The sequence below is a fragment of the Xyrauchen texanus genome, chromosome 12 (assembly GCF_025860055.1).
Source record: "Xyrauchen texanus isolate HMW12.3.18 chromosome 12, RBS_HiC_50CHRs, whole genome shotgun sequence".
Taxonomy (NCBI): Eukaryota; Metazoa; Chordata; class Actinopteri; order Cypriniformes; family Catostomidae; genus Xyrauchen; species Xyrauchen texanus.
The window spans coordinates 13876136-13904099 of NC_068287.1; the positions used below are offsets into that span (position 1 = coordinate 13876136).

Here is a 27964-nt window from a genome sequence, read left to right on the forward strand (position 1 = left end):
ACTAAACTTCAAAATAACAGTACAACACCAAAAGACAACAGTGAACGTGACAGAATCCCCCCTCAAAAGGACCGGATTCCAGACAGTCCTAATAAACAAGAAAATAGAAAAAATAAACAAATTTTCAAGGAGAGAGGAGCTAGAAAAGGGGGAACACAGACAGACAAAAGGGGGCACAAGGGACACAGAGACAGACCAAGGAGGCACAAGGGGCAATTAGACAGTCCACGGGGGCACAAGGGGCAATTAGGCAGTCCACGGGGGCACAAGGGGCAATTAGGCAGACCAGGGAGGCCGAGAGGGCAGACTGGCAGACCAGGGAGGCCGAGAGGGCAAGCAAGCAGTCTCTGGGGGTGTGTGAAGGGAACCGGGTCAGGTGGCCTGGGAGGCGTCCACAGGGTAGGGATAGGCTTAGGAGGCCAGGGAGGTATCGACCAGGCAGGGACAGGTTTAGGTGGTCTGGGAGGCGTCGACCGGGCAGGGACAGGTTTAGGTGGTCTGGGAGATGGCCATAGGCAAGGGCTGGTTCAGGGGGCCTGGGAGGAAGAGTGGCCACTAGGGGAGCTGGCGGAGCCAAAGAGGACTTCTGAGGTGGAGCGGTCGAAGACTTGGGTGGCGGTGCCGTTGGAAGGCTCGAGAGGCTCTGGAGGTGAACCCCTGGAAGGCTTGAGAGGCGGAGCCCTGGGAGGCCCGAGAGGCTTGAGAGGCGGAGCCCTGGAAGGCTCGGGAAGCTCGACAGGCGGAGCCCTGGAAGGCTCGAGAGGCTTGAGAGGCGGAGCCCTGGAAGGCTTGAGAGGCTTGAGGAGCGGAGCCCTGGAAACCTCAAGAGGTGGAGCCCTGGAAGGCTTGAGAGGCTTGAGGAGCGGAGCCCTGGAAGGCTCGGGAGGTGGAGCCCTGGAAGACTTGAGACTTGGGAGGCGGAGCCCTGGGAGGCTCTGGAGGAGGAGCCCTGGAAGACTTGAGAGACTTGGGAGGTGGAGCCCTGGGAGGCTCGAGAGACTTGGGAGGTGGAGCCCTGGGAGGCTCGAGAGACTTGGGAGGCGGAGCCCTGGGAGGCTCGGCAGGAGGAGCCCTGGAAGACTCGAGGGGGGCTGGCTCTAGGACGGGCACGACTACTGGCGCTGGCTCTTGGACGGTCGAGGCTACAGGCGCTGGCTCAGGGACGGTCGAGGCTACAGGCGCTGGCTCGGGGACGGTCGAGGCTACAGGCGCTGGCTCAGGGATGGTCGAGGCTACAGGCGCTGGCTCAGGGACGGTCGAGGCTACAGGCGCTGGCTCAGGGACGGTCGAGGCTACAGGCGCTGGCTCAGGGACGGTCGAGGCTATAGGCGCTGGCTCGCTGAAATCGGGGCCTAAGGGCTCAGGCTCGCTGACCGTGGCTGACGAGGGCTCAGGCTCGCTCACAGTGACAGGCGTGGGCGCAGGCTCGCAGACCGGGGCAGGCGTGGGCGCAGGCTCGCAGACCGGGGCAGGCGTGGGCCGGGAGGCGGAAGCCCGTCTTCTCTTCCTCCTCCGGGCAGACGAAGTGGACCGTGCAGGCTCATGGGAAACGACTGGTGTGGGGGTTTGCTCGCTGGCAGGTGGGGCAGGCGTGATGGGAAGAGCCATGGGCGAGTGGGAAGTCACCACTGCGGGAGGTGAGGTTGGGTCCTCCTCTGCCACGCCCACAGTGAGTGGCGAGCCGCTGACCAGCAAAGTCTCTTCCACAATTTCCTGCAGGGGGCAGCCGCTCCTTCAGTGTCGCGTTCAAATTGCCCCTAAAGAAGACCACCAGGGCTGAATCCGGGAAGTCCGAGACGTGTGCCAGCTCAAGGAAGTCCTGGATGTCGTCTTCAACCGGTCGGTCCCCTTGCTTTAAACAAAGCAGCTGATAGTTGGCCTGTTGGATCCATTTTTGGTTGATCGTTCTGTAACGATGTGAGGAAGAGTCAGACGGGAAGTGCGGATCCAAAAGCGGCTTTATTTGACAATCATGAGACAGATAAAGAAATAGACAAATTCAGGAACAAATGAAAAGTCCACGATGGGGAAAAATAACTAAATATGGGAAACCATAAAGGGGCTACACAGGTTGGGGAAAACATCCACGAAGGGCAGGGAAAATACCAGGGTTTAAATACAAGAGGAACAAACAAGGGAATGAGGGACACCTGGGGGAAGGAAAAGCAATCAGGGGAACACCAATCATAAAAAGAAACTACAGAGGACTACAAAGACCAAACAGGAAACAGGAACTAAACTAAACTTCAAAATGACAGCACAAAACAAAAGACAACAGTGAACATGACAGAATAAAAGAAACTACAAAAACCAAAACAGGAACTAAACTAAACTTCAAAATAACAGTACAAAACCAAAAGACAACAGTGAACGTGACACAATGTCGGTCTTTTCAACAGGGTTTAGAAGCATGCACAGGTAAGTACTTTATATGAACACACAAACATGCAAAGTCCTTGGACATCTGGGAAGGACAAAGTTGCATGTCACGCTTTGATGACTGTGCAAACTATCCTATTTAATACATTAAAAATCAGCCCTCTTGTTTCACCAGCTCAATCTCCCTTGCACTTTTCTTTCCCCCTCCATTTCATTTGTTTGTCCAATCACAAAAATGGATCAATGAGCTGTACACACAATTACTGAATGTCACCACTGGGACATTAACCAGGAGTTTGACACTAGCAGCAGGATTAGTAGAACATTGGAGAGAATGGAGACACATGCTCACCTCAGAGTTTAATACCCTCCCTATCTGCCAGTAGCAATTCATCTTCTTATCCAAATAATCACTTTATTTAATACCTTTTATATGTTTTTATGCCCACAACTCCAAATTTGACCAATTTCATGTATTTCACTTTTGGTCTCATTACTCACTGTGATTTTCTCTCCAGCAGAACATGCTAGCCTAAATGTAACCAGAATTATTTATTGGAATGAAAGGCCTGTTTAATAATAAAAGCTCCCTAAATGCCAATGTAAATACACAAATCTGTAAAAAAAAAATAAAAAGTATAAAACTGCAGCTTTTTGGACACATGACACATTTTGATGTTTACTCTGCACTGCATTAAAAGGGTTCAGTGCAGTATCCTTTTTTTCCCAGAGAACATTTCCCATTAAGTTGCTGGTCTAGAGATGTGTTTTGATTTATACATCCATAGATGTTCAAGTAATTATAGCAGCCCCTTCATTTAATTATACAGTCTTCATAACCTGCAGAAAGGGAAGAAATGTTGCTTAAAGAAATATCAAGGTTGTATCTGCATTTGCTCTGCATTGACCCTCATTTCCAGCCCTCACCTTTTTGGTCTCTAAATGCCCACGCCCTTTCACAATAGCATAATATAAACAAAGGCTGATTAATTGGTGAGATTTGTCTATTTCTTTAGCCATACTTTAATTAACACTCAAAGAATTTGCTTTCATCTGCCAAGGTCTAGTGTGGTCTTTCAGTGCCAGCCTTTTTAGCCTTAAGATAAATGGAAATTAGTAATCAGTGTAATAAGAGCAATTTAGGATATTTAATCAAAGAAAACACTGGTAATTTACACTCCCTAATGTAATTCCAAAATCATTCAATTTTCTTTCTTCCATGTAACACAAAAGGAGACGTTTTAAAGAATGTCCACATGAAAGTGCAAGAGAACAATTGGTTGTCCAGTTCTAAAAATGACAAAGAAGTACCATATACTTTAAACGAATGTCTACTGAAGCCATTTGATAGCTTTGTGTTTGGAACTGGCTTGGAAGACATTTTCCCCATTCACATTCATTGCATGGAAAAGAGCAGCTTGGACATACACAGATAAGCCAAAATATTATGACCACTCACAGGTGAAGGAAATTACGTTGATCATCTCCTAACAAGGCCACATGTCAAGGTCTGGGTACATTAGATGGTTAGCGAACAATCAGTTCTCTTAGTCAATGTGTTAAATGCAGGAGAAATGGGCAGGAGTAAAGACCTGACCCAATTTGACAAGGGACAAATTGTTATGGATCACAGGATGTGATTACTCTTTAAGATTTCAGTAATTTAATTACAGTTACTTCTGATGTAATGGTGTTAAATACTGTATAGACTATAGAACAATTCTATATAAAACATTTAACGTCTACTGTTAAAATATATGTTTTCTAATTTAATGCAACCCCCTTAAATTCTTTGGCCAGTTCATGAATAATTTATTTGATTTATTTGAAAGAATTAAAGGAACAGTTTCGTGACTATCCTCGTATTTTTTATCTGGTTGAGGTTGATAAGGGTTTTAGAAAGTAATTAGTAATATGTAATGCAATTAATTTTGATACAGAGTAATTAGTACAGTAATTTAATTACACTGTAGAAAATGTCATTAGTAGTTAGTTATTAATTACTTTTTTAGAGTAACTTACCCAACACTGGTCAGCAGTGGTGAGTACCTACTGACAGTGGTCCAAGGAGGGTCAAACCATAAACCGGCGACAGTGTGTTGGGCCCACAATGCTCATTGACGTGCAAGGGCAACGAAGGCTATCCCGTCTGTTACTGAAAGAGTGTCTACTGTGGCACATGTCACAGAAAATCTTTTTGGTCTTTGTGGCCCGGAGGGCAAGGTGGGTCGCTGAGCACAGTTCCTTCAGCACATCAGGAACAGAACTACCCAGGTGCAGATCTTTTGATGCCTTGGCCTGGTGGACTTGCAGGAGGGCCATGGCATAAAGGGCGGAGGTAGCCTGTCCAGCGGTGCTGTAGATCTTGGTCACCAGAGACGACGTCAACCTACAGGCCTTGGAGGAGGAGTGGCGGTAGATCCTGACAGGTGAAAGGTGCCCTCCATGACTTCGTCTGCTCATCATGCAACTCCAGGAAGAAAGGAACCTGGTGGGAAGTGGCTGTGAGCGATGCCCCAAATCAAGGAACCAATCTTCTAGCCACGAGGTCTGAGGAGAGGACGGAGGGTTCGAGTCCAGCCCGACACTCACGGCAGCCTGGGTAAGCTTAACGGACAGCTAAAAAATCTGTCTGAACAGATGCACGCTTCCCTCCTTTTATACACGTATGTCCGGGGGAGGGGCATGCAAATTCGGTTCGCCAAATCTCATTGGCCTTTTCTCAAAGATAAGAGGTAACCGAGGCTCTCAAGAGAGACCCCTAGCGTCACTACATCGACACAACGTTGAGTGAGTGACAGAAGGGGAATGATGGTTACGGGAAGAATGTGTTACAACACATCGCACCCTGCTGTTTATGGGGCTGCATAGCCCCAGACTAGTCAGAGTGCCATAATGACCCCTGTCCACAGTCAAAACCGAGTACATTTGGCACGCGATCGTCGTAACTGGACCTTGGATCAGTGGAAGGAGGTCGCCTGGTCCGATGAGTCCCATTGTCTTTTACATTACGTGGACATCCGTGTACGTGTGCGCCTTTTATCCTGGGAAGTGATGGCACCAAGATGAATTGTGGGAAGACGACAAGCTGGTAGAGGGATTGTGATGCTCTGGGCAATGTACTTCTGGAAAACCCTGGGTCTGGCCATTCATGTGGATGTCAATTTGATGGATAATTGGCCCTGCTACACTGCACATATTGATTGGGAATGGTTTGAGGAACATGATTGAAGAGTTCAATGTGTTGCCCTGGCCTCCAAATTCTCCAGATTTCAATCCGATTGAGCATCTGTGCTTGACCAACAAGTCCAATCTACGGCGTCTCCACCTTGCAACTTACAGGACTTGAAGGATCTGCTGCTAATGTCTTGGTGCCAGATACCACAGGACAGGCGATTCGGCGCTGTTTTGGTGGCACGCAGAGGACCATCGGAGTATAAATATCTCCTTTTATGCTCCACAGAAGCAAGAAATTCATAAAACTATACCTTTAAGAATGGTGGCTTACTTACTGGTGTATAAATGCAAAAACACATTGGTCCATGGTAAGAGGAAAAATGGCTCCTGTGAGTCAGGGATTGGCAAACAATTTGTATGGCCTGCTTGATGTCATAATGTTTGATAGTGTTAATTTTTCCCATCTATATAATGCTAGACCCCCGACTCATTTTTCAAAATTACTCTCACTTATCCAGGCACATTTTACAAAAATAGAAAATATGGATCCATATTTTCACAATTCTCCTATAGGCTATTCATTACAGATGCAGTTTCTCTTGAAAACTAAATTTAATTTGTGACTGAAAGCTATTCTCATGCCTGGTACATATGGCAGTGGTTTTCAACTTGTTTTACTTCTGATTGGAATCATATGGGATTTTATTTGGAAATAAGAATTTTCTATATTCTTGTTGCATTTATTGCCATCTGTTGCAATAAATAGTGAAATCATTTCAGACTTTGACAAAGCAGATCTATAAAAATTTAAATAAATTTAATTCAAATCTTGAAAAGGTGTGTTAATACATAAAAGGTGTGTTTTAAATTATTTTAAAAATATTTTATAAAGGCATAAATCTGATAATTGGCCCAAGCTATATAATAAATAATAATTCTAGATAACAAAAACTTTGATAACATTCATTTGTTTATTTTTTTTATTTAATTTCTTTATAACCAGAAGTCCTGAAAATCATATGGTTCCTGTGTGTGTGTGTGTGTGTGTGTGTGTGTGTGTGTGTGTGTGTGTGTGTGTGTGTGTGTGTGTGTGTGTGTGCGTGTTTTTGTGATTTACGAGGACAATTTTGTAAGTTACAAATTAGTAATTACAAGGGTATTATGCTATAAATGTGATTTATGAGTACATTTCTAGTGTCCCCATAATTCAAATCGCTTAAAAATCATACTAAACAATGTTTTATTGAAAATGTAAAAATGCAGAAAGTTTTCTGTGAGGGTTAGGTTTAGGGGTTGTGTTAGGTTTAGAGGATAGAATCTATAGTTTGTACAGTATAAAAGTCATTATGTCTATGGAAAGTCCTCATAATGATAGGTAGACCAACGTGTGTGTGTGTGTGTGTGTGTGTGTGTGTGTGTGTGTGTGTGTGTGTGTGTGTGTGTGTGTGTGTGTGTGTGTGTGAGCATGTGTTTATCACTTTGTGGGGACCAAATGTCCCCATAAGGATAGTAAAACCCACAATTTTTGACGTTGTGGGAACATTTATCGGTCCCCATGAGGAAAACAGCTTATAAATCATACTAAATTATGTTTTTTGAAAATTTAAATATGTAGAAAATTTCTGTGAGGGTGAGGTTTAGGGGTTGGGTTAGGTTTAGGGGATAGAATATAAAGTTTGTACAGTATAAAAACCATTATGTCTATGGAAAGTCCCCATAAAACATGTGTGTGTGTATGTGTAACCCAGTACAGTGCCTACAGTTAATCATAAAAAGAAAAACAAATATAGCCTTAAAATAAAATAAAAAATACCTTTATTAATATTGCTATGAACTACAGAAACCCAACAATATGCAAACATCTTTATATGGCGTAGGATGAACAGGAAAACCAACACTTTCATACAGTAAATTAATAAACAACAGCAAAAGTGTGATTTACCCATAAACCTATATGTTACATACTCTGGGTCATATTTTCTTTAAATAAGTTTTTGGAGGGTGGGGGCATGTCACAACCTGTTCAGATTCTGAATAATTTAGCTAGATTCTATAAAGTTACCAGGGCAGTCTCAAGACCAAAATGTCACTGTATTGACTTTTTGCATGCAACATCAAAATCACAATGTCATGGCATTCTCAATTGAGTTTGGACAATTCCATGAAAGGCTCTGCAATTTTCAGATATAAGTTTATATAAGTTATAGTAATAAATATATGTTTAGTCATATTATACATGAATATAACCAACCAACAATATAAAAGACATAAGCAGTTACAAGCAGTCACAATAACTTACTAAATGGCTCATGCTGCATTTAAAGGCTTTACATAAATCATTCAATAGCTCCGTGTGAGGAACAGAGTGAAAGTGAAGATTTTAATTGCTGAAAATATTCCATTGTGAAAATACATCCAAACATTGAATTGCCGTAATTGGTCACATGACACACAAGAGCCATGGATATTGATTGATGAGTTGAATATACAGCATCAGAGTGACATTTCAGTAGTGCATGCAAAAAGTCCCCAAAGGTATCACCCATTTTGTTTGTTGCGACTCACCAGTTGAGAATATGACATATGGTGCCATCAAACTAGATTTTGGGTTCTCATTTTTAAAATGGGACTGCTTTGCATTTACTGTAACCTCATTTTAAAGGGATAATTTACCCTGCTGCAGTCAAAGCTTCGACAGCGATGTTATGAGAGGAGAGTACAAAACGATACAACTTTATTGATTGCAGAGAGGCAATTGACATTAGGGACACAAATGGCCTCAGTGACACGAACATAGGCAATACACAAAGTATACAGACATTTGTCATCGTAAGGACATTTTAAATTCAATTGGGTAGGTACTTACTGTAGAATGATGATCACTGTCAAGTGGTATACATTGAAAATGAACAGTCTTGAGCATAAATGTGGAATTGTAGTGACTGAAACATCTTAAGCAAACACCACCTCCTGTTGCATTAGTTAAGACTAGGGGAAACAAAAAGTGGCTGGTTTATGCTGGTGACTGCTAGTTTGGTGCTGGTCTATCTGGTGGAACAGCACAGCCATGTGTTTTATCAACAAAACTTATAGATTTCTTTTTTTTTCTGGTAATCCTAGTTAAGCAGCACACCAGCAACATGTTGTAGACAAGCATTCATTAAACATTATTTGCTGGCAACCAGCTCTGCTGTTTTCTCAGCATGGTTGTTTTGGAAGCAGTTTTTTGGTAGAAATGGAAAGGAACCGTTTGGAAGATAAAGTTGTGACAGAGACAGTTTAGCAGAGACAGCCGCTTCTGTTAAAATGAATGGGAGAAATTGAATCACCCAACAGTCACAGATCAAGTAGAAAGGAAGTCCCGCCAGGTAAAAGATCCAAACACCTTTTAAATTGTGTTTTTCTTTAGCAGAATCTGAGGTAATAGAAGCACAGTAATCATTCCAGTGTTGTCAGATTTTACTGCTGATTTGAAACATGTATTTTGATCATAATCTGGACCAACCGTTTTGGAAATGTCGGTGTTCTACCATTCAAGTAGATAGGAGCAGCACTGTCATGGCTGGAAATAGCTTCCCAGTAACTTTCCAAAGATGTCCGCCAGTGGACTGACTTGATGGAAAACTTTGGTTGTGAGGATGATCTTTTGACTAATAAATGAGAGGTTTCCAGAGTACAAACATTTCCTCCTCTTGAACCTTTATGATTTCAAAGTTAAGAGTAATATGTAGCTATCACTGGGATAGGGAGACTTGCTTTTGTTTGACATTGATAGTGGAAGTTATCCACAACAGTGGGACCATGCTTTGGTCCAGTGAGGACTGACACAGCAAGTGGAAGACCACACTCAGGTCAGTAAAAACGGCATTCAACATCTGATTGTGGGGCTTTTTGGATTTCAGTTGTCTTAACACATCCAAGGGTTTAGGCCTTATGTAATTTTAGCTACCTCTCCTGCTAATTTCCATTAATGTGACTGCTGCAATAACGATGTCACTTTAAAAATAAATCATCTGCTAAAACATTAATTAAGATGTGGGTGCCAGTAGCTTAAAGGTTGTCCCATGTTGAAACCTGTATGACTTTCTTTCAAGAGGATCATCATAAAGAACAAATTGAAATTTAGTAACTGACAGAATCATTCTATTTATACATTAGCAGAATGTATATCGCCTGTTGGACGAGCCGGTACTTTCACAGCAGCGGGCTGGCCCAAATTATAAAATTCCCGATGCTCCCGATTACCAGTCTAACCCTGTGACCAACAATGCAACTTGGCGACCTCAAGAGACAAAATCGTGGTACTGTGTGTGTGAAAGGGGTTTATCTAGTTCTTATTTGGACTGTTCTATTCTTCCTCTCTAAATGCTTTACTGCAGGGATCTAAACATTTTGATCCCATCTGAAATGATGAACCAAGGAGTACAGACAGGGCTGGACTAGGAAGAGAAATCGGCTTGGGATTTTATTGTTGAGTGGATGCGGAGTGATCCAAATGTTGTTGAGCGGGGGGGGCATAAAAGTTCACAGTCCTTTTATGCATAACGCGGCATGCCAGATTACCAGTCCAGCTCTGAGTACAGATGTTAGAATAGGACAGTTTGAATCAAATCTTGCACATTAACGCAAGAGCTTATACGGGTTGAAGCCCAGGGGTCTACAACTCCCATGGGGCCCAGCGGGAGGAGCGCATTTAAACCACTGATATACAGTATCTCACAAAAGGGAGTATACCCCTCACATTTTTGTAAATATTTGATTATACCTTTCATGTGACAACACTGAAGAAATGTCACTTTGCTGCAATGTAAAGTAGTGAGTGTACAGCTTGTACAACAGTATAAATTTGCTGTCCCCTCAAAATAACTCAACACACAGCCATTAATGTCTAAACCGCTGGTAACAAAAGTGAGTACACCCCTAAGTTAAAAAGTCCAAATTGGGCTCAATTAGCCATTTTCCCTCCACAGTGTCATGTGAATCGTTAGTGTTACAAGTTCTCAGGTGTGAATGAGGAGCAGGTGTGTTAACTTTGGTGTCATTGCTCTCACACTCCCTCAAACTGGTCACTGGAAGTTTAACATGGCACCTAATGGCAAAGAACTCTCTGATGATCTGAAAAAAATAATTGCTGCTCTACATAAAGATGGCCTAGGCTATAAGAAGATTGCCAAGACCCTGACACTTAGCTGCAGCACGGTGGCCAAGACCATACAGCGGTTTAACAGGACAGGTTCCACTCAGAACAGGCCTCGTCATGGTCGACCAAAGAAGTTGAGTGCACGTACTCAGCGTCATAACCAGAGGTTGTCTTTGGGGAATAGATATATGAGTGCTGCCAGCATTGCTGCAGAGGTTGAAGGGGTGGGGGGTCTGCCTGTCAGTGCTCAGACCATACGCCGCACACTGCATCAAATTGGTCTGCATGGCTGTCGTCCCAGAAGGAAGCCTCTTCTAAAGATGATGCACAAGAAAGCCCACAAACAGTTTGCTGAAGACAAGCAGACTAAAGACATGGATTAATGGAACCATTTCCTGTGGACTGATGAGACAAAGATAAACTTATTTGGTTCAGATGGTGTCAAGGGTGTGTTGTGGAAACCAGGTGAGGAGTACAAAGACAAGTGTGACTTGCCTACAGTCAAGCATGGGGGTGGGAGTGTCAAGGTCTGGGGCTGCATGAGTGCTGCCGGCACTGGGGAGCTACAGTTCCTTTCGGAGACTGGGCCGCAGGGCAGTATTCCAGCATGATAACGACCCCAAACACACCTCCAAGACGACCACTGCCATGCTAAAGAAGCTGAGGGTGAAGGTGATGGACTGGCGAAGCATGTCTCCAGACCTAAACTCTATTGAGCATATGTGGGGCATCCTCAAATGGAAGGTGGAGGAGCAAAATGTCTCTAACACCCACCAGCTCTGTGATGTCGTCATGGAGGAGTGGAAGAGGACTCCAGTGGCAACCTGTGAAGCTCTGGTGAACTCCATGCCCAAGAGGGTTAAAGCAGTGCTGGAAAATAATGGTGGCCACACAAAATATTGACACTTTGGAAACAATTTGGACATTTTCACTTAGGGGTATACTCACTTTTGTTGTCATAGGTTTAGACATTAATGGTTGTGTGTTGAGTTATTTTGAGGGGACAGCAAATGTACACTGTTATACAAGATGTACACTCACTACTTTACATTGTAGAAAAGTGTCATTTCTTCAGTGTTATCACATGAAAAGATATAATCAAATATTTACAAAAATATGAAGGGGTGTATTCACTTTTGTGAGTTACTGTATACGTAGAACTGGATCGCTGATACAACATAAAACTTCCAGCAGGAGGTGAAGCCACCGGAAGTGTCCGAGCAGCCATTTTTTTATGCCCAAACTGCCATAGAGCATCAATGACTGATAGGCGACAACACCCCCGTTTCATCATCTCCGACCTGTGGATAGGACAGTTGCATTTCGCCCTCCAGTGACAATCAAGTTTAATGTTTAATTAGCTTGTAATGGATAATATTCATTACGAGGGAAAAGAGATATGCGGATTGTGATGTCAGAGCATTCACCAGAGCATTTAGCCTATCAATGCAGCACAACAATTATCAAAGGAAGCAGCAAAATTGTCCACAAGTTGTAATGTAAGTAGGAAAAGCTGTAATATTTGCTTGTTTAGATTTATAATACAACTTTACCCCTGAAAGGGACTTTAAAATAGTCAGACTGGGATTTCTAAATGGCCTTAAATGCCTGGGATTTGCCTGTTTTCATATTGAAGTGCTCTCTGTAGTCATACATGGAGACATGTCATAAATACGTGTTCGTTTGCCATTTAAATCAAGCATATCAGTTTAATTTTAACCAGCTTTGCTTTGCGTGTTCCCTCAATCTCAGTGCCCGCTGCGCGTATGATAGAGGGAGAGAGTGCGCGCTCTTATTCAAGTGACTGAGAGAAAAAGGCACTTTTTGATGGAAACATAAAACAAGTAACTCTGAACAAACACGATATTCACAATAAATAATTCTGAAAATGTCTGTTTGTATCTTTCCTCAGTTTCAGTGAACTTGGTTCCATTCAGCTGATCTGTTCGCCAATGAAGTTTGGTGGATACTGTTTGATATACAGTAGATATACATACTAAACAACTCGCTCTGTCTTCAAGAAACAGGACAAAATCCAGACTTAATAAATAAATAAATAATTACACATGTGGGGCGTTTGCGTTGTAGGTATGTACATGCCGATTTTAGATTTGAAATAGGTGATTGAATGATTAATGTTTACTCGTAGATCTGTAGAAAGCACATCTATGTCTTCTGATTGCCAAATTCTGATTGGAATGTGTCCGCAGCCCGTGGTCACATTTTTCTTTGATGTTTACAGATATCTCAGAACACTTATTTCAGTGATACTTTCAGGGAGAAGGAACATTTTCTGTATACCATTCTATAAAACAGTTGCTTACAGCACCTTTAAATTGAAAGGCAGTTATTCTCAAAGACAGTGCCAAGGCCAATCCCAGAAACAGGCAGACAGACATTTCGATGGCACATATTGCCACATAGAGTAACCTCAATTAACAAGCCTTCTCGTGGCCTCGGCTACCTCTCATTCAAGCTTAAGACACAATTTTCTGTCAGTAATTAGCCAAATTACATGAACGGAGGGGAATTTTTTCCGCTCCCCGCAACAGAACGAATGTTTCATTAGTTCAGATCAGCGGGAAGGGTCAGCTTGTTGAGTCACTGTTGGTAGGAAATGTTATTCACAGAATTAAACTCTGTGGCTGTGGGTGTAATTGGGTCATTGAGGCGCAGAGAATGCAAACGGTGATCATTGTAATTGGTTGTGAGATGAATTTTCACAGCATCATTAACTTGGGGAGTGGGGGGGGGGTGGTCAAGGCTGTCTTATTCACACCTAGAAAGACAGTAAGGGATTTGGCCAACATGCCACTCCTCTGGTTTGAAGATTTTATCTCCGTGTCTCTTGGCTCATTGTGGTATACACCCAGAATAGAACAGAGCAGAATGCTACTGCTGTTGCTCTGTATTGCTCCACAACTGCAGTGTTAAGCCATATTGGCAAAGGATGTGAGGATAGGAGACTGCTCAGCTCTATTTTCAGTTATGTTCCGCCCAAAAGGCTGTGTGCATGTGTGAGTGTATGCATGTGTGTATGTACTGTAAGGTTTGAAATTGAAGCCGAGATGACAGAAATATTGCAGTGTTTATACTCTATAAAGGTGAAGTAATTTCAGTGCTACTAGCAACACGGAATTGTAAAAATAATAAAAACATCATAGTACCATGCTACTCTGTATGCATAGTGTGCAGATTTTCTGTATGCATAGAATAACTAGATGACCTCAAATATTTCCAGTATACAACAGAGCACACTGGGAGGAATACTGCATCCCAAAATGCAAAATGGACATAATATCAGCCATGAGGTTTATATTTCCTTCTTGACTTATTTGATCAGGCTGCGATAAGTTAAGAGATTTTTACACACACAAACAAAAATCAGTGTAAGGGTCTGGTCACAACAAACGCACTTTTGTGTCTGTTTTTCAATTGGTTTTGAATGTAAACATGCGCTTGACGAACATCTTTAAACGTTGGTTTTTAGATGCCGTGTCAGGTAGTAAATTACTGTAACATTTACAAACACGTCTCAAGATCTGCATTTATCTTTTTTTTTTTTTTGGTGGAAAAAACGCATTTGGTATGAACACCACTAACACCACTTGTGGACAACGCTTGCTAAATTTCATTAAGCTGCCAAAAATTCCAAAATGTTTTACTAAAAAATTTGAATGAAAATGCAGAGTGAATGAAAGCTTTTTCAGTAGTTTTTCTAAGTAAACATGCTAGATGTCCATCTTTGACCATTGCGCCTTGACTCATAGTTTTTTCTGCATCCTGCACAGGAGCAGCACATTTTTAGGTGCCATGTGAGGACTTTAAAAATGCATCTTGAGACACCTGTGATCTGTTCTATTCTTTGCGCTGCCTCTTACTTTAGCATAAGAAAGCGTTCTGTGGGGTTGCCAACTGTCCTCTATTAGCCGTGATGTTCCATATTTTGATCATAATTATTATATACTGTATGGGACAGCTATTATCCCATATTGAGGTGGCAAAAAGCTTGATGGGGACATGCGTGAAATAAGGTCAAGTAGCAACAGAGTAGCATACAGTTTGACAGTTTATCCTTGTATAATGTGTACTCTTTGAAAAATATTAGATAGTATGCTATGTATACTGAGCAGTAAGCAGTTAGCAGTATGCTAGTATTCCATTTCCAACGTACAGTAGTACTAGTTTCCAAAAAGGTTTCTCAAACACTCTCTTCTGTATATTAACATGGACAAAATTACACTCCTCACCTTTAAGCTCGTAGTTACTCATTGCTCATAAAGGCAGTTACACACAGGCATCCCCGCAGACTAAAATCTCAAAATCTCTTCTGCAACCAAAGTGCTTCATCTCACAGAACAGCCTTCTCCCTGCTGAGCAGCAGCTCAATAATACTGCAGTTTTTATATTTATATTTATCATGGAAAGGTAATGTTGGCATAGAACAGAAAGACAAGTCTAACCATTCAATGCCCTCAGCAATCCCTCATTCAGCACTGTCACTGTCTGTTTGTAGCACATGATAAATGCATAACAGGCCTGCATCACAGCACTAATATTTCTCAGAACACATAATGCGAGTTGATGTGTTCAGGATCCAATGCTGGCAGTGGCGGTCTGCATTATTTAGAGAGGTTTGGGCAGGAGTTAAGTGCTGGCAGTGGAAATGTGAGACGGACATTGCATGTTGCGTTCATGCTGGTCTCTTTAGGGGGCACTGACCCCCTCTCCCCCACCCCACCCCGCACACACACACACACACACACACACACACACACACAATGCTTTTCTTAACCATCCTGATCTGTATGCAACAGTTGCAGTACAAACCCGACCTGCATATAGATGAGCAACGATTGTCAGATAAATTTTCTGTGATGATTTAAAATGTGCTCAGGGCTTGTCGATTTAGAAAACAATGCCTTGCGAATGCCTAGTTTGTTGTGTTTGCAGAACTGACAGAGTGCTGAATATTTGATTTGATATTTGATGAATGTTATGTGCAGGTGTAGAAAGACAGTGACTGCGGCCTTGAATGTGTTGTGCGTTGAAAGACATGTTGAGTAGTCACATGTATTATGGTACCGGGTAAGTGAATAGTACAATAATTTCCTTGGAGAGGTTCTGAGGCTGTTTGGGAAACTCTAGATCTTTACTGCCATCTGCAGGTGGTCAAAAGCACTGCACTCTACAACTGAAGTTAATTTAAATTGTGAGAACTGATAAAAAATGCCCTTTAATCCAGAAGCCCTAAAGGCAAACGGCAAAATCTAATTCTGAGTGGTTGTTAAGCATAGCGTGCTCCGTAAACACGGTGTATTTGTGTGCCGGGCATGTCTGCATATGCTCTCACATTTGTATGTGACAGCGTTAGCATGTGGGAAAATGAGCAAGATCATTAATTATGACGCGAGCGCCTTGGACAGAAATAGCAAAGTGAGAGGCCTGCAGGGCAAGAATGAAGGAAACTCTGAAGAATGACTCCTTTTCCTCATCACTGCAGCATAAAATACACGGCCATGTGGCTTCTTTGCTACAGTCACACAGTTAGTGTTTGGGTAGACAACTGTAACAGGGGTGACTATCAAATTGTTCAGTACATTCATCCACAGACAGATTCATAATATGTATGAACTGGTGATCAAAAGCAGATACTGTTTAGCCCAAGATGAAGTAGGCTACTTGACCTAAAATGACTAGGAGAAACTGGGACACTCAATATGGATACGGATGAAGAAAAGGAAGTACCACCTTACAGGTAAAAGAGCCAATAACCATTTAGATACAGACATCGCCTGTCAGTTAACTCAAGAACGTGCATGTGCATTAGCTGGACCAGCCTCTTTGCGTGATCTAAGCTAAAGAAACACAATTCATGATAAAATAGTTGCCAGATTTGCCGGATCGAGATTTCTGTCTTTCCCCATTCAAGTAGATAGGAGCTGTACTTTTATGCTGCTTTTATCCATAGACTATAGCTTTTTTTATCCATAGGATTTTCCAAGATGGCAACCAATTGGACTGAGTTACCTTGAATTGGACCAAAGTCAGATCTCTTCTCTGACTCACAAACAATGCATATAGCTATAGGGAAAGAATATATATATATATATCAAGATTTGTATTAAGTTTTATTCTAAACTGTGTCTATTTCTGGAACAGAGATAAGGCCACACCTGGAGCTGCCATCTGTTGAACAACAGCACCCTCTAGCGTTCATCTATAGAAGTGACCCCTGAGCGGTTAAGGACAGAGAAAGCTACTTTATAATGCAAAACCTCATTACCATAAACGCCTCGTAGAATGTATTCGATACTGAGAAGGACACTTTGTGATTACTTTCATGATTATAAGAATGCGAAGGTTGTTTGTCCTCTGATTTCAAAATCAATTCTTACTCTGATTTAATGAGACTATCAAATGCAGGACAAGGGTAAATATACTGGGGCAATGGAGAATACAGCTAGTGCTAAATACATTTGACAGTATTTGGAGACTCTCTGGAAATTTATTTTAGTGTCCAAGTAGCCTCAGATGAACTGTCACGATCTCGTTCAAAGTGGGTTTTACTCTTATGGAACACTAATGTAGCTTTCTGTGAGGTTATAGTACTCAGGTGGGTGAAAATGACTCATCCTATTTTAAAAGCCTACACACAGAAGATTTTGTTCAAGGTTTTCTTGGGGTCATTGAAACGAAAGAGCTTTTTTGTCTCCCTGCATGATTGTAAAGCTTTTTGAAGCTGCGGATGAGATGTTACATTTGTTTTATGGCAGTTGTATTTTTTATTTTTTTTGGTGTAGTTAAAGGAATAGTTTGATGCATCATATATGGTGCATCAAACCTAGTAGGATGCACCTTAAATGGATAGTTCACCTAAAAATGTAAACTATCTCATCATTTACTCCCTCATGCCATTTCTTCTGCTGAACACAAATGAAGATTTTTTTAGAGGAATATTTCAGCTCTGTAGGTCCATACAATGCAAGTGAATGGTGATCAGGCCTTTGAAGCTCCAAAAAGGAGATAAAGTCAGCATAAACATAAACCATAAAACTCCAGTGGTTTAATAAATGTCTTCTAAAACGATCCAGTTGGGTGATAACAGACCAAAATATAACAACATTTTCACTCTACATCTTGTCATTGCAGTCTCAAGGCATGATCATGATTTCAAGCTTGATTACACTTCCTAGCACTTTACGCATGCACAGAGCGCTAGATGGCGCTAGGGGAAGTGTAATTGAGCTTGAATTCATGATCACCAAGGAGACTGCTGTCAAGGTGTACACCCAAAACCAACTGAATCACTTCAAAAGACATATGTTAAACCACTGGAGCCTTATGGATTACTTTTATGCTGACTTTATCTCCTTTTTGATGCTTTAATGTTGTGGTCATCATTCAATTCACCAAAAATAGTGAACATTTCCAAACAGATTTCCTAAAAACTTTCCCTGTTGTCAATAGTTGCTTTAAACAGGTTGTCCAGCCACAAACCCACACCATTGCTTAAAGGGATAGTTCACCTAAAAATGAAAATTCTCTCATAATTTACCCACCCTCATGCCATCCCAGATGTGTATGACTTTCTTTTTCAGCAGAAAACTCATGAAGATATTTAGAAGAATATTCTAGCTCTGTAGGTCCATACAATTCAAGTGTAATGACATAAAATGCAAACAAAAATGACATCAAGGAAACATAAAATGAATCCATATGTGGAACACCAGTGGTTAAATCCATATCTTCAGAAGCGATATGATAAGTGTGGGTGAGAAACAGATCAAAATGTAAGTCCACTCCACTTTCACTTTCACATCTGAAAGTGGAGATAAAACAATTTAAACTGTTTCTCACCCACACTTATCATATCATTTCTGAAGACATGGATTTAACCTCTGGAATCATAAAGATTACTTGTATGTGGTCTTTATGTGATTTTTGGAGCTACAGCGTTCTGATCACCCTTCACATGCATTGTATGCACCTACAGAGCTGAAAAAAAAATATTGAAAAATATTTGTTTGTGTTCTGCTGAAGAAAGTCATACACATCTGGGATGTATGAGGGTGAGTAAATAGTGATAGAATTAATTTTGCCATTCCTTTAAGCCAATGTTATGCCGTTTATAAATTTACATTTATGCATTTGGCAGACGCTTTTATCGAAAGTGACTTACAGTGCACTTATTACAGGGACAATCCCCCCGGAGCAACCTGGAGTTAAGTGCCTTGCTCAAGGACACAATGGTGGTGCCTGTGGGGACCGAACCAGCGTCCTTCTGATTAACAGTTGCTTTATGCGCTTTAGCCCACTACACCACCACCACTCCACACAAAGCTGTGTTTTAATACAGTCACAGAGTTTACACTTTCATGTAAAAATGGCTTAATTGAAATTGTCTATTCACGCTAAGCTGTGAAAGGCGAGTATTTTAACATCTAAAAATTACACACACCGCCTTTCAAACGAATTCAGACTGGTTGCAATATTCATATCTAAACACTTGATGGCAGTGTTGAGCTGGAAGATTTACAGGATTACTAGGTGAGTTGAGACCACAATGGGTCTCTGGCAGCTGTCGCTTCTCATTGATTGATATGGTAGATATGACCCTGCAAATCTCAGATCACTTTCAGTGTGTCTGAACACTGACATAAGACAACTGTAATGAGGTAAATAACCAGCGCAGACAGTACAGGGAATATTGATGTACTGAACACACTGAATATTGAAGACAGTTTGTTTTAAATAAGCAATAATTTATACTCTGTCAGAGGACATTTTGCCTATTTACTAAGACTTGAGTGACACAGTTCTTTATCATTCAATTGCTTGAGGTTAATCTTTTTAATTAAATGACTTGTGTGGCCTCGGGCTGGGGTTGATGTGAAAGAGACAGAGAGAGAGAGTTGCCAGCATGGCTAGGCTGCTGATGGACTGCAGTCAGCTCTGGTTAATGCTGAGCACCGATGCTGTGCCCGTCTGCATCACGATTTCCCATTACGCTTTGATTAAGGCAGTGTCACATGGACAATTGATTGATGAGCTGTCAGTGGAAAGTCACCGACTGGAACGCCTCATCGTCTTCGTCATTAAATACTTCAGGAGCCGTGTGACTTTTCCTCAGACGCATACAAAAATACACATATGGAGAAAATCCTAATTTAGCACTGTGAGCCGCCTCTGTGCAGTTGTTAGAGGAGACGATACTTTCAAATGGCCACCGCTTCAATCGGTTGATTGTTCCACAAAGATCTGGGGGGGTGCATCTCCCCTGCCTCTGATTTTTTTGTGCTTGTGAAAATAGAAGATGCACAAGGGAGCCAGCGGAGAGGAGAAGAGAGGAGGAAGACAGAGGGATGGATGTGAAACAAGGCTGGAGAGAGGCAAGGGAGGGGAGGGAAAGAGAGAGATAGAGATGCAGCCAGTGCGCAGGGCTGCACCTTGAAAGAGTGAGGGGAGGGAAAAGGAGTGGAGAAGTGCGAGTCAGACACTGGCAGTTGCTTTCAGGCAGAAGAATAGCTTGTGTGTTGTGTATTGCTGTGATGCCGTCGGATTTGAGCAGCCGGTGTGAGTGAGCTGGTTTTGAGACTCCACAAGCACACGTGCGACCCATTATCCGTTGACTGGAGGAAGAGGGTGGAGGAGGAGTAGGAGTGCGCATCAGGTTCGCATCCACTTTTGCCTGCTACAGCTGGACCCCGGCGCCAGGGAGTGTAGGGGGGGCACTAGGGCCAGGCGGCCAGTTGGGGGAACAACATGAGCGTTCCACTTCTAAAGATTGGTGCGGTGCTCAGCACCATGGCCATGGTCACTAACTGGATGTCCCAGACGCTGCCCTCGCTGGTGGGGCTCAATGGAACCACGATCTCCCGCGCAGGCACCTCGGAAAGGATCGTCAGCGTGCGTAACCCTCTACTTTCCTTTTCTTCCTGTCTGTGTGTCTGTTTGCTCTTCCAAAGAATCTAGGTAGTCAAGATCTTGGTTTCACAGAGCAGTTATACCCCTCAGTGTTAAAAATCCACAGAGATTTAGCAGACTTGCTTTTAGAGATATTTTACAGGCAGGTAAATTGAATGGGTGCCTGCCTGCTGTTAAAGGGTTGGTTACAGTGTAATTGATGGCTGCTGTGGGTGAGTGATTCTCAGTGGGAGATGATAGATGAGGACGTTATACCCAGCAAGATTCATGGCTCCTGTGAGGATTTCCTCACCTTGCCAAGAGAGAAATTAAGTGCCTTATGACTGATGTTCAGGTCATAGTGAGGAAGGGAGGCAGGATTGTCTCTCTTTAGCAATGAGCCAGTGGATTGGCTGCTGGCACATGCAAAGAGTGATGCTCAGATTTCATAGCCTCTTATCCAACACTATGTAGTGGTTCTCAAATGGCTATTTTTCAGGACCCCAGATTTTTTTTTTAAATGTTCTTTAAATCAAACTTTGAGTGCATTATTAAGCACATTATTACACAGATTATGCTTAATAATCCAACAACGTGTGTGGTCATATACTGTAAACTCCTTAAACGGTTTTCCTTTATCAGGGTGAGGTCATAAATGGTTTAAGCATAAACTAGTCAAACAGGTAAATTTTTGTCCAAGAACCTGATTTGCATGTAAACAACTTTACCGCCATTTCCGGCTTATCCAATGCGCAAGTGTTGTGCATATGAAGTCTATGTATTGACGTCAAAAGCAGGGCATGTCTAGCAAACTGTCCATTTTGGCATCAGCCTAATTTGGCATCTACCAATTGAGAAACAACAAATTATGTAGCGTTTGATTGGATACATGGCCTTTGACATAAACAACAAAAGAAATCGGAAGCGTTTTCTCCATAAATTGCATTTTATCATTTGCATTTACGTAGAATTGTTTTTTCCCTGCTATACATGACCCTTTCAGAACAGACATGCAACCCATTTTTGTGTCTTGGCCACTGATATATATGTAGAAATGGATCGCTGATGCAACGGTAAACTGCCTGCAGGAGGTGAAGCCACCGGAAGTGTATGTGCAGCCATCTTTGTATGCCCAAACTGCCATAGAGCCTCAATGACTGATTGAGACACCCCCATTTCACCATCTCCGACCTGCGGATACGACAGTTGCATTTCGCCCTCCACTGACAATCGTGTTTGATGTTTTATTTGCTCATTATGGATAATATTCCTTTAGAAGGAAAAGAGATACGCAGATTGCAATTTCAGAGCATTCACCTGCCCCGGTGTTTAGCTTATCAATGCAGCGCAACAATCACCAAAGGACGCTGCAAAACTGTCCACAAGTTGTAATGTAAGTAGGAAAAGCTGTAATATTTGCTTTAGGGTGATAATACATCTTTACCCCAAAAGGGACTTTAAAAAATCAGACTGGGATTTCAAAATCACCTTAAATGCCCAGGATTTGCCTGTTTTTTATAGTGATGTGCTCTATGAAGTCATACATGGAGACATGTCATAAATACATGTTCGTTTGCCATTTAAATGTAGCGTATCAGTTTAATTTTAACCAGCTTTGTGTGTGATAGAGGGAGAGAGTCTACGCTCTTATTCAAGTGACTGAGAACAAGACACTTTTTGATGAAAACATCAAAAAGTAACTCTGAACAAACACGATGTTCACAATAAATAATTCTCAAAAAGTCTGTTTGTATCTTTCTTCAGTTTCAGTGAACTTGTTTCCATTCAGCTGATCTGTTCGCCAATGAAGTTTGTTAGTGGTGGATACTTTTTTGATAGAGATATACTTAAATCGCTCTGGCTTTTAAGAAACATGAAAAAATTCGCAAATTTGAAAAAATGTATAATTACATGTGTGGGACGATTGTGTTGTAAGGATGTACATGCAGATTTCAGATATAAAAATGGTAATTGAATGACTAATGTTTACTTGCAAGTCAATAGGGACACTGGAATGTATGGGCATAGCAATATGGGGGTGCAGTGGCTTCACTGTTATGATGTCATGAGCAATCAGTTTTTATATATGCCAGTGGTCTTGACCCACCAGTTGAAGCCACTGCTCTACAGGACTCTTTTTAGCCTGTATTTGTATGACAGTAGAGGCAGACAGGAAAGTGGGTGTGGGAATAAGATCGGGATGTGACCCAGGCCAGATTCAAACCCAGGTCCTCATGAGCCATCAGCTCTCGTACATCTCAAGGGCAATTGGGCTACCTTCTGCACCACTTTTTTCATAAAATCCACTGTCCTTTTTTGTGAAACTCGTGCACTTCATCTCTGTCCATAACAAAATTAAGAAGTGTCTGTGGGAAAGTGGCCAAGCTTCTGGCACAGTCAAGTGAGTCACATTTAAAGGTGAAAAAACTAAAAGATGGATGAAATGATTAAAATCAAAGTGATACCTTAGTGCTAATGACATTGTTATACCCTAAAAGGATGTTAAGTAAGCGGTAGCTGAAATTTCACCCTCATAATTCTGCCAGCGAGTGAGCATTGAGTGTGTATGCCTGTGTGTTGTATGAACATTAGATATTGAAAAATGGCACCAGGTGTGAGTAGGTGGAAGCAGGTGGAGGGAGAGAGATGGGGCTCCAGTGACATTTTCAGGATCATTAATGTTGAAAGATTGCCTAGGGTATCTGCTGTGTAGTATCTGAGCATCTGTCCCTCATTAAAAACTCTACTACTCATAGATTATGGCCAGGGACAACACTCCATCTGCATGTGGGAGAAGACGCTGTAGTGGTCAATTTAGTTATCTGGAAGCCTCGTGTCCATCTGTCTAGAAGAAGATCTTCTGAAATTGTCTATTACAGCTTTCTTTTACATGTTTGTTCACACTCGCTATGAAAATCTGTTACTACTTCTCACCATAGGCTAGAAGCATTATGGATTTACTCTACACCACTCTACGGTGGAAGCTGCTTTCCTTGCAGAGATGTTTATCATGATCAGAGCACTCCAAAACACCAGAACCTACACATATCAAGCTTGCTTACTCACCCTCAATGAGCAATAGTGCCCACCCACTTTTTTTTAGCTGTTTTTGCTCTGGAAGAATTTTTCCTGTTATATCTTTCCATAGGGATTTAATAAAATTCTTCATTAAAGAGTTGTAAGCCATAAACCAAACCAACCAGCTCAAAGGTGAATCACAGCACTACAAACTTGGATTTAAAGCAAGTAGTATTTGAAAATCGAAAATGTAATTAATTTGATTGAAATCAAATAAAAAAAAAGGAATGGACATATAAAATAACAAGTTGTTGATTATAAGAATATAATTAATATATTGTAAGTTTAATGCAAAATATTCAGATATATACAAATATATAAGTAGTTAAAAGCACAGGGAGACCGACTTGATTTCATGACGTCATGGAAGTGGGAGGTCGCTGCAGAGCTTGTTGACAGGCTTTGTTGGCCATGATTCTCTTATTGGTGGATATTCCCCATATTGCACTAATAAACACAATAAAAAAGTTGAAATAATGCAGACTGATGGCTTCAACAGAAGCCTATACTATCCATAAACAACCTCAGAGATCATGGTAGGTAATTCCCCTATGGAGAATATTAATGAGATTTTTACTTCCGAAACCAGATTGTTGCACTCTATTGCGACTGATGGGCACCCAGTTGTCCTGCCCTATGACAGTTTTCTTTAAGTGCACCCCTATACACCCAAATCTACCTTTTCGGTATTTGGGTGCATGGGAGAAAGCCTGGGGTTAGTGCTAGCTCCAGAAATTGGATAACATCTTTATCTATTAGCTGCAAATGAAATAATTGGAAAATTGTTCATGACATTTATTTAGCTAAAGCAGTACCCTATGGAGCTTTGCTGTAGGTAGTCACCATTGACCAAAACACATTATCATTCAGGAACTACCCTGTATCTCATTTTCCAAGCAGTCATTTTGCCTTTCTTCAACTCAAGGAAAACCTAAGGGGAAATTAGCATAAAATAACCTTTTCCAACCTACTAGGGGTGTGAATATTTGGGTTGAAAGCGAATTGATTCGATTCATAGGTTTTTTTATTTGATTCAAAAGCATTTTTTTTTTTTGCAAATTCAGAATGATTCAGTTTTATTCAATACACAATGAAATTTAATTTGATTAAAGATTTGATTCTGTATATTTTCCCAATGCATTTACAGTACTCTTTAAATGCTTCCTCTAATGTGTCTAAAGCAAGAAAAAGAAAGACAAACTCCTTAAGATTACTTAAAAAAAAAAAAAAACATACATTAATTACTTTTATATACAGGCTACTTGGAACACAACAAAAAGTGCAATGTGCCAATAAAATATTTTAGATCTGAGAACTAGAAAATTATTCCATATTTTATATTTCACTATAACATTTTTAAGATTGTTTTTAATAAGCAGGAATTTTCAAGGGCTTGAAATCACAATTTAAACTGGAGAGCTGTGAGGGTGCATGCTCTGAGGTGTGCTAGAGAATGACTCTGTGAATGTATCCTTTTAAATCACACATATAACTAAGTTAATATTTATATTAGAGCTTGGTATAGATATAGATACAGATTTTATTCTGATTCATAAGCTCTCGATTCAATTCTGATTTCGATTTGATATCGATTCATATGGGTATATTTAAGTTATAACATCCCTTCTTACATTTGAAATAAATTATCTCCCTGCTAATGCTGGTAATTATACAGCAGACCTTCTTACTAGGTAAATTAATAAAACGTTAATTTTACTAATTATATTTTATTTGTTTTTCATCATTGTGTTCACATTTGTGTGGATCTAGACATGCATAACACAGAACAAATTGAACCCTCAACACACAGTGAAAGGATATCCCTCCTGTATAATTAACCACTAAACTACACAATCACTGGTGAATGAAATCTAAACATTTATCAGCCAGTTGCAAATATATAAATTTGAAGTCTCATAGCGCGGAATTGTTTGCAAGTGATTTCCTGTTAGAAAGCAAGAGACCCAAGAGTAGAGGAACATTTCACACAATATACTGAAAATAAATTAGAACACAGCAGGGCTGGAGAAGCGTGGGGAACCCGGCACCGACTGCAGCAGGAAGGTAAAGTGTGTGTGCATCGTGGTCATGTAAAGAGCAGATCCTTGAGGAATCCTCCATGAAGAGTGTGTTCGTAGATGTGTATGCATCGTGTAGAGAGCAGATCCATGAGGAATCCTCTGTTGAAGAATGTTTGGGCAGAAGGACAAGCGCAGCAACAAACTGGAAGTTAACTGCATTCCAGATACACGGAGACTGGCAACCAATACAGATACGTAAGACAGGACCAACAGAGGCAGAGTGAGTGAGGTGAGTTACTTGAACACACAACAACAATCTAGCAAATATCATGACAAAACGAAGAGTTTAAGTAGGCATAGAATCAATGGAGAACAGGTGCTAATTAGTGGTATGATCAGCGTTCCAATGGAAACAATCAGTGTTCCTATGGAAATGCTGATCAGGCATGCCGACAGCACCTGAGACACATGGGAGAGAAAAACAAACAAACAGAACAAACCACCAAATTCACCGGGACCGTGACAGTAACATAGAAGGGACGCCTCCTGATGGCCCCACTAGAGTTACCTTGCAGGAGGTGGAAGTAATCAATGAGGGCGCAGTCCAGGATATCCCGAGCCGGAACCCAGTATCTCTCCTTAGGCAGGGGTGATGCAATATAAATGACCTTAATGATGGGAAATGGTCCAATAAACTTGGAACCCAACTTAGCTAAGCTGGGGGCTTAGACCGGTGCCAGTCCGCTGACTTCTCAACACAAGTGCCAGTCCATATGAGGGCTTCTCTGGCGGCTTTCCAGGTGTGATGACACCTTTGAATAAATGCGTGAGTGAAAGGGACCTGAACGTCAGGCTCTTGGGCATGGAACAATGGAGGCTGTAACCGAGGCTACACTGGAAGGGTAATAATCCTGTAGACGATGACTGCAAGTAGTTGTGGGCATACTTGACCCAGACTAAATAACAGCTCCAAGAAGATGGATTACGGGAGGCAATACAGTGCAGGGTCTGATTAGTTAACAAACTGGAAGTTAACTGCACTCCAGATACACGGAAACTGGCAACCAATACAGATACGTAAGACAGGACCAACGGAGGCAGAGAGAGTGAGGCGAGTTACTTGAACACACAACAACAACAACCGTTATTTAACGAAGAGTTTAAGTAGGCATAGAATCAATGGAGAACAGGTGCTAATTAGTGGCATGATCAGCATTCCCATGGAAACAGTCAGTGTTCCCATGGGAACGACGATCATGCATCCCAGCAGCACTTGAGACACATGAGGGAGAGAAAAACAAGACAAACAGAACAAACCAGCGAATTCACCTGGACAGTGACAATTTCCTCTCATTGTAGAGGGCTGCGCATAGAGTAAAAGATCGATCTTGGGATTTAAGAATCAATCTCTAAATTGTTCAAATACATTTTATCCACTCTTTATTTACATTTTCACAATTAGTTAAATTTTTTGCTGTTTAAATTGATTGACCAACACTAATGAGCCTCGATTCAAAAATCATATTTCAAGATTGATTAATATGAATTGGCAGGATTAGTAATCGATGCATAGAGAAAATTAATGAATCATTACACCCCTACAACCTAACCTTGTACAAAGCCTTACTTTTTTTCTTGTTTTGAGGCATAAAACAGATTTTTCTCTCAAGCTGGGGACTGATTTATTCTCTTTGATAAGTGAGAATCCAAAATGATCGGTCTTAAAATTACTCCAAATCTAATCTAAAAATTGCCTGGTTTCAGTCAGAAAAGGAGCTGCATCCCTCTGTTCCTGAGATGAGGTTATGATCGTGTGAAATGAGCTGCAGAATGAAGGTGTGGTCCGTGAAGCAGAATGACTGATGGTCTGGTAGTGGGCTGCAGCGATGTGATTTCTACTCATCAAAGCAACTTGTCTTCCATGCTGCCTTGATGCTGTGGGACCCGCCATATTGTCCATCGTCATGCCACATCCATACATGCTAACTGTATTCCATCAGCTTTGAGCTACAATCACACTGTGGTTCACTTGCTCTCTCTGGCCTTCTCAGCTCAGCTGCTAATTCATGTGAACTCCTCACGTGTAAAGATTATTACTGCTCTGTTGGAGCTGTAGCTTTGTGGGCAGTGTGCTGACATGTGGTGCAGTAGTGTCAAAGGCAACCCAACTTCAAGTTGATTCATGATGCCCAAATGATCTATCTAATGAAGGTGAAAAATGCAAAAAAAATTAAATGTATCAAACAAACAGAATATCCTTTGA

General features: G+C 41.5%; 1 protein-coding gene across 2 annotated transcripts in view; it reads left to right on the forward strand.

Annotated features, from left to right (window-relative positions):
• Positions 1-27964, forward strand: part of LOC127653166 (noelin-2-like) — a 101013-nt gene that overhangs the window by 40694 nt on the left and 32355 nt on the right. Inside the window, exon 1 of one of the 2 annotated variants that reach the window (XM_052139732.1) lies at positions 20216-20605. The exons of the other annotated variant lie outside the window; for it this stretch is intronic. Within the exon in view, the coding sequence (XP_051995692.1) occupies positions 20462-20605 (144 nt within the window). The 5' untranslated portion in view covers positions 20216-20461. Of the gene's footprint in view, positions 1-20215; positions 20606-27964 lie in introns of those variants that run through there. 2 annotated transcript variants of the gene reach the window in all.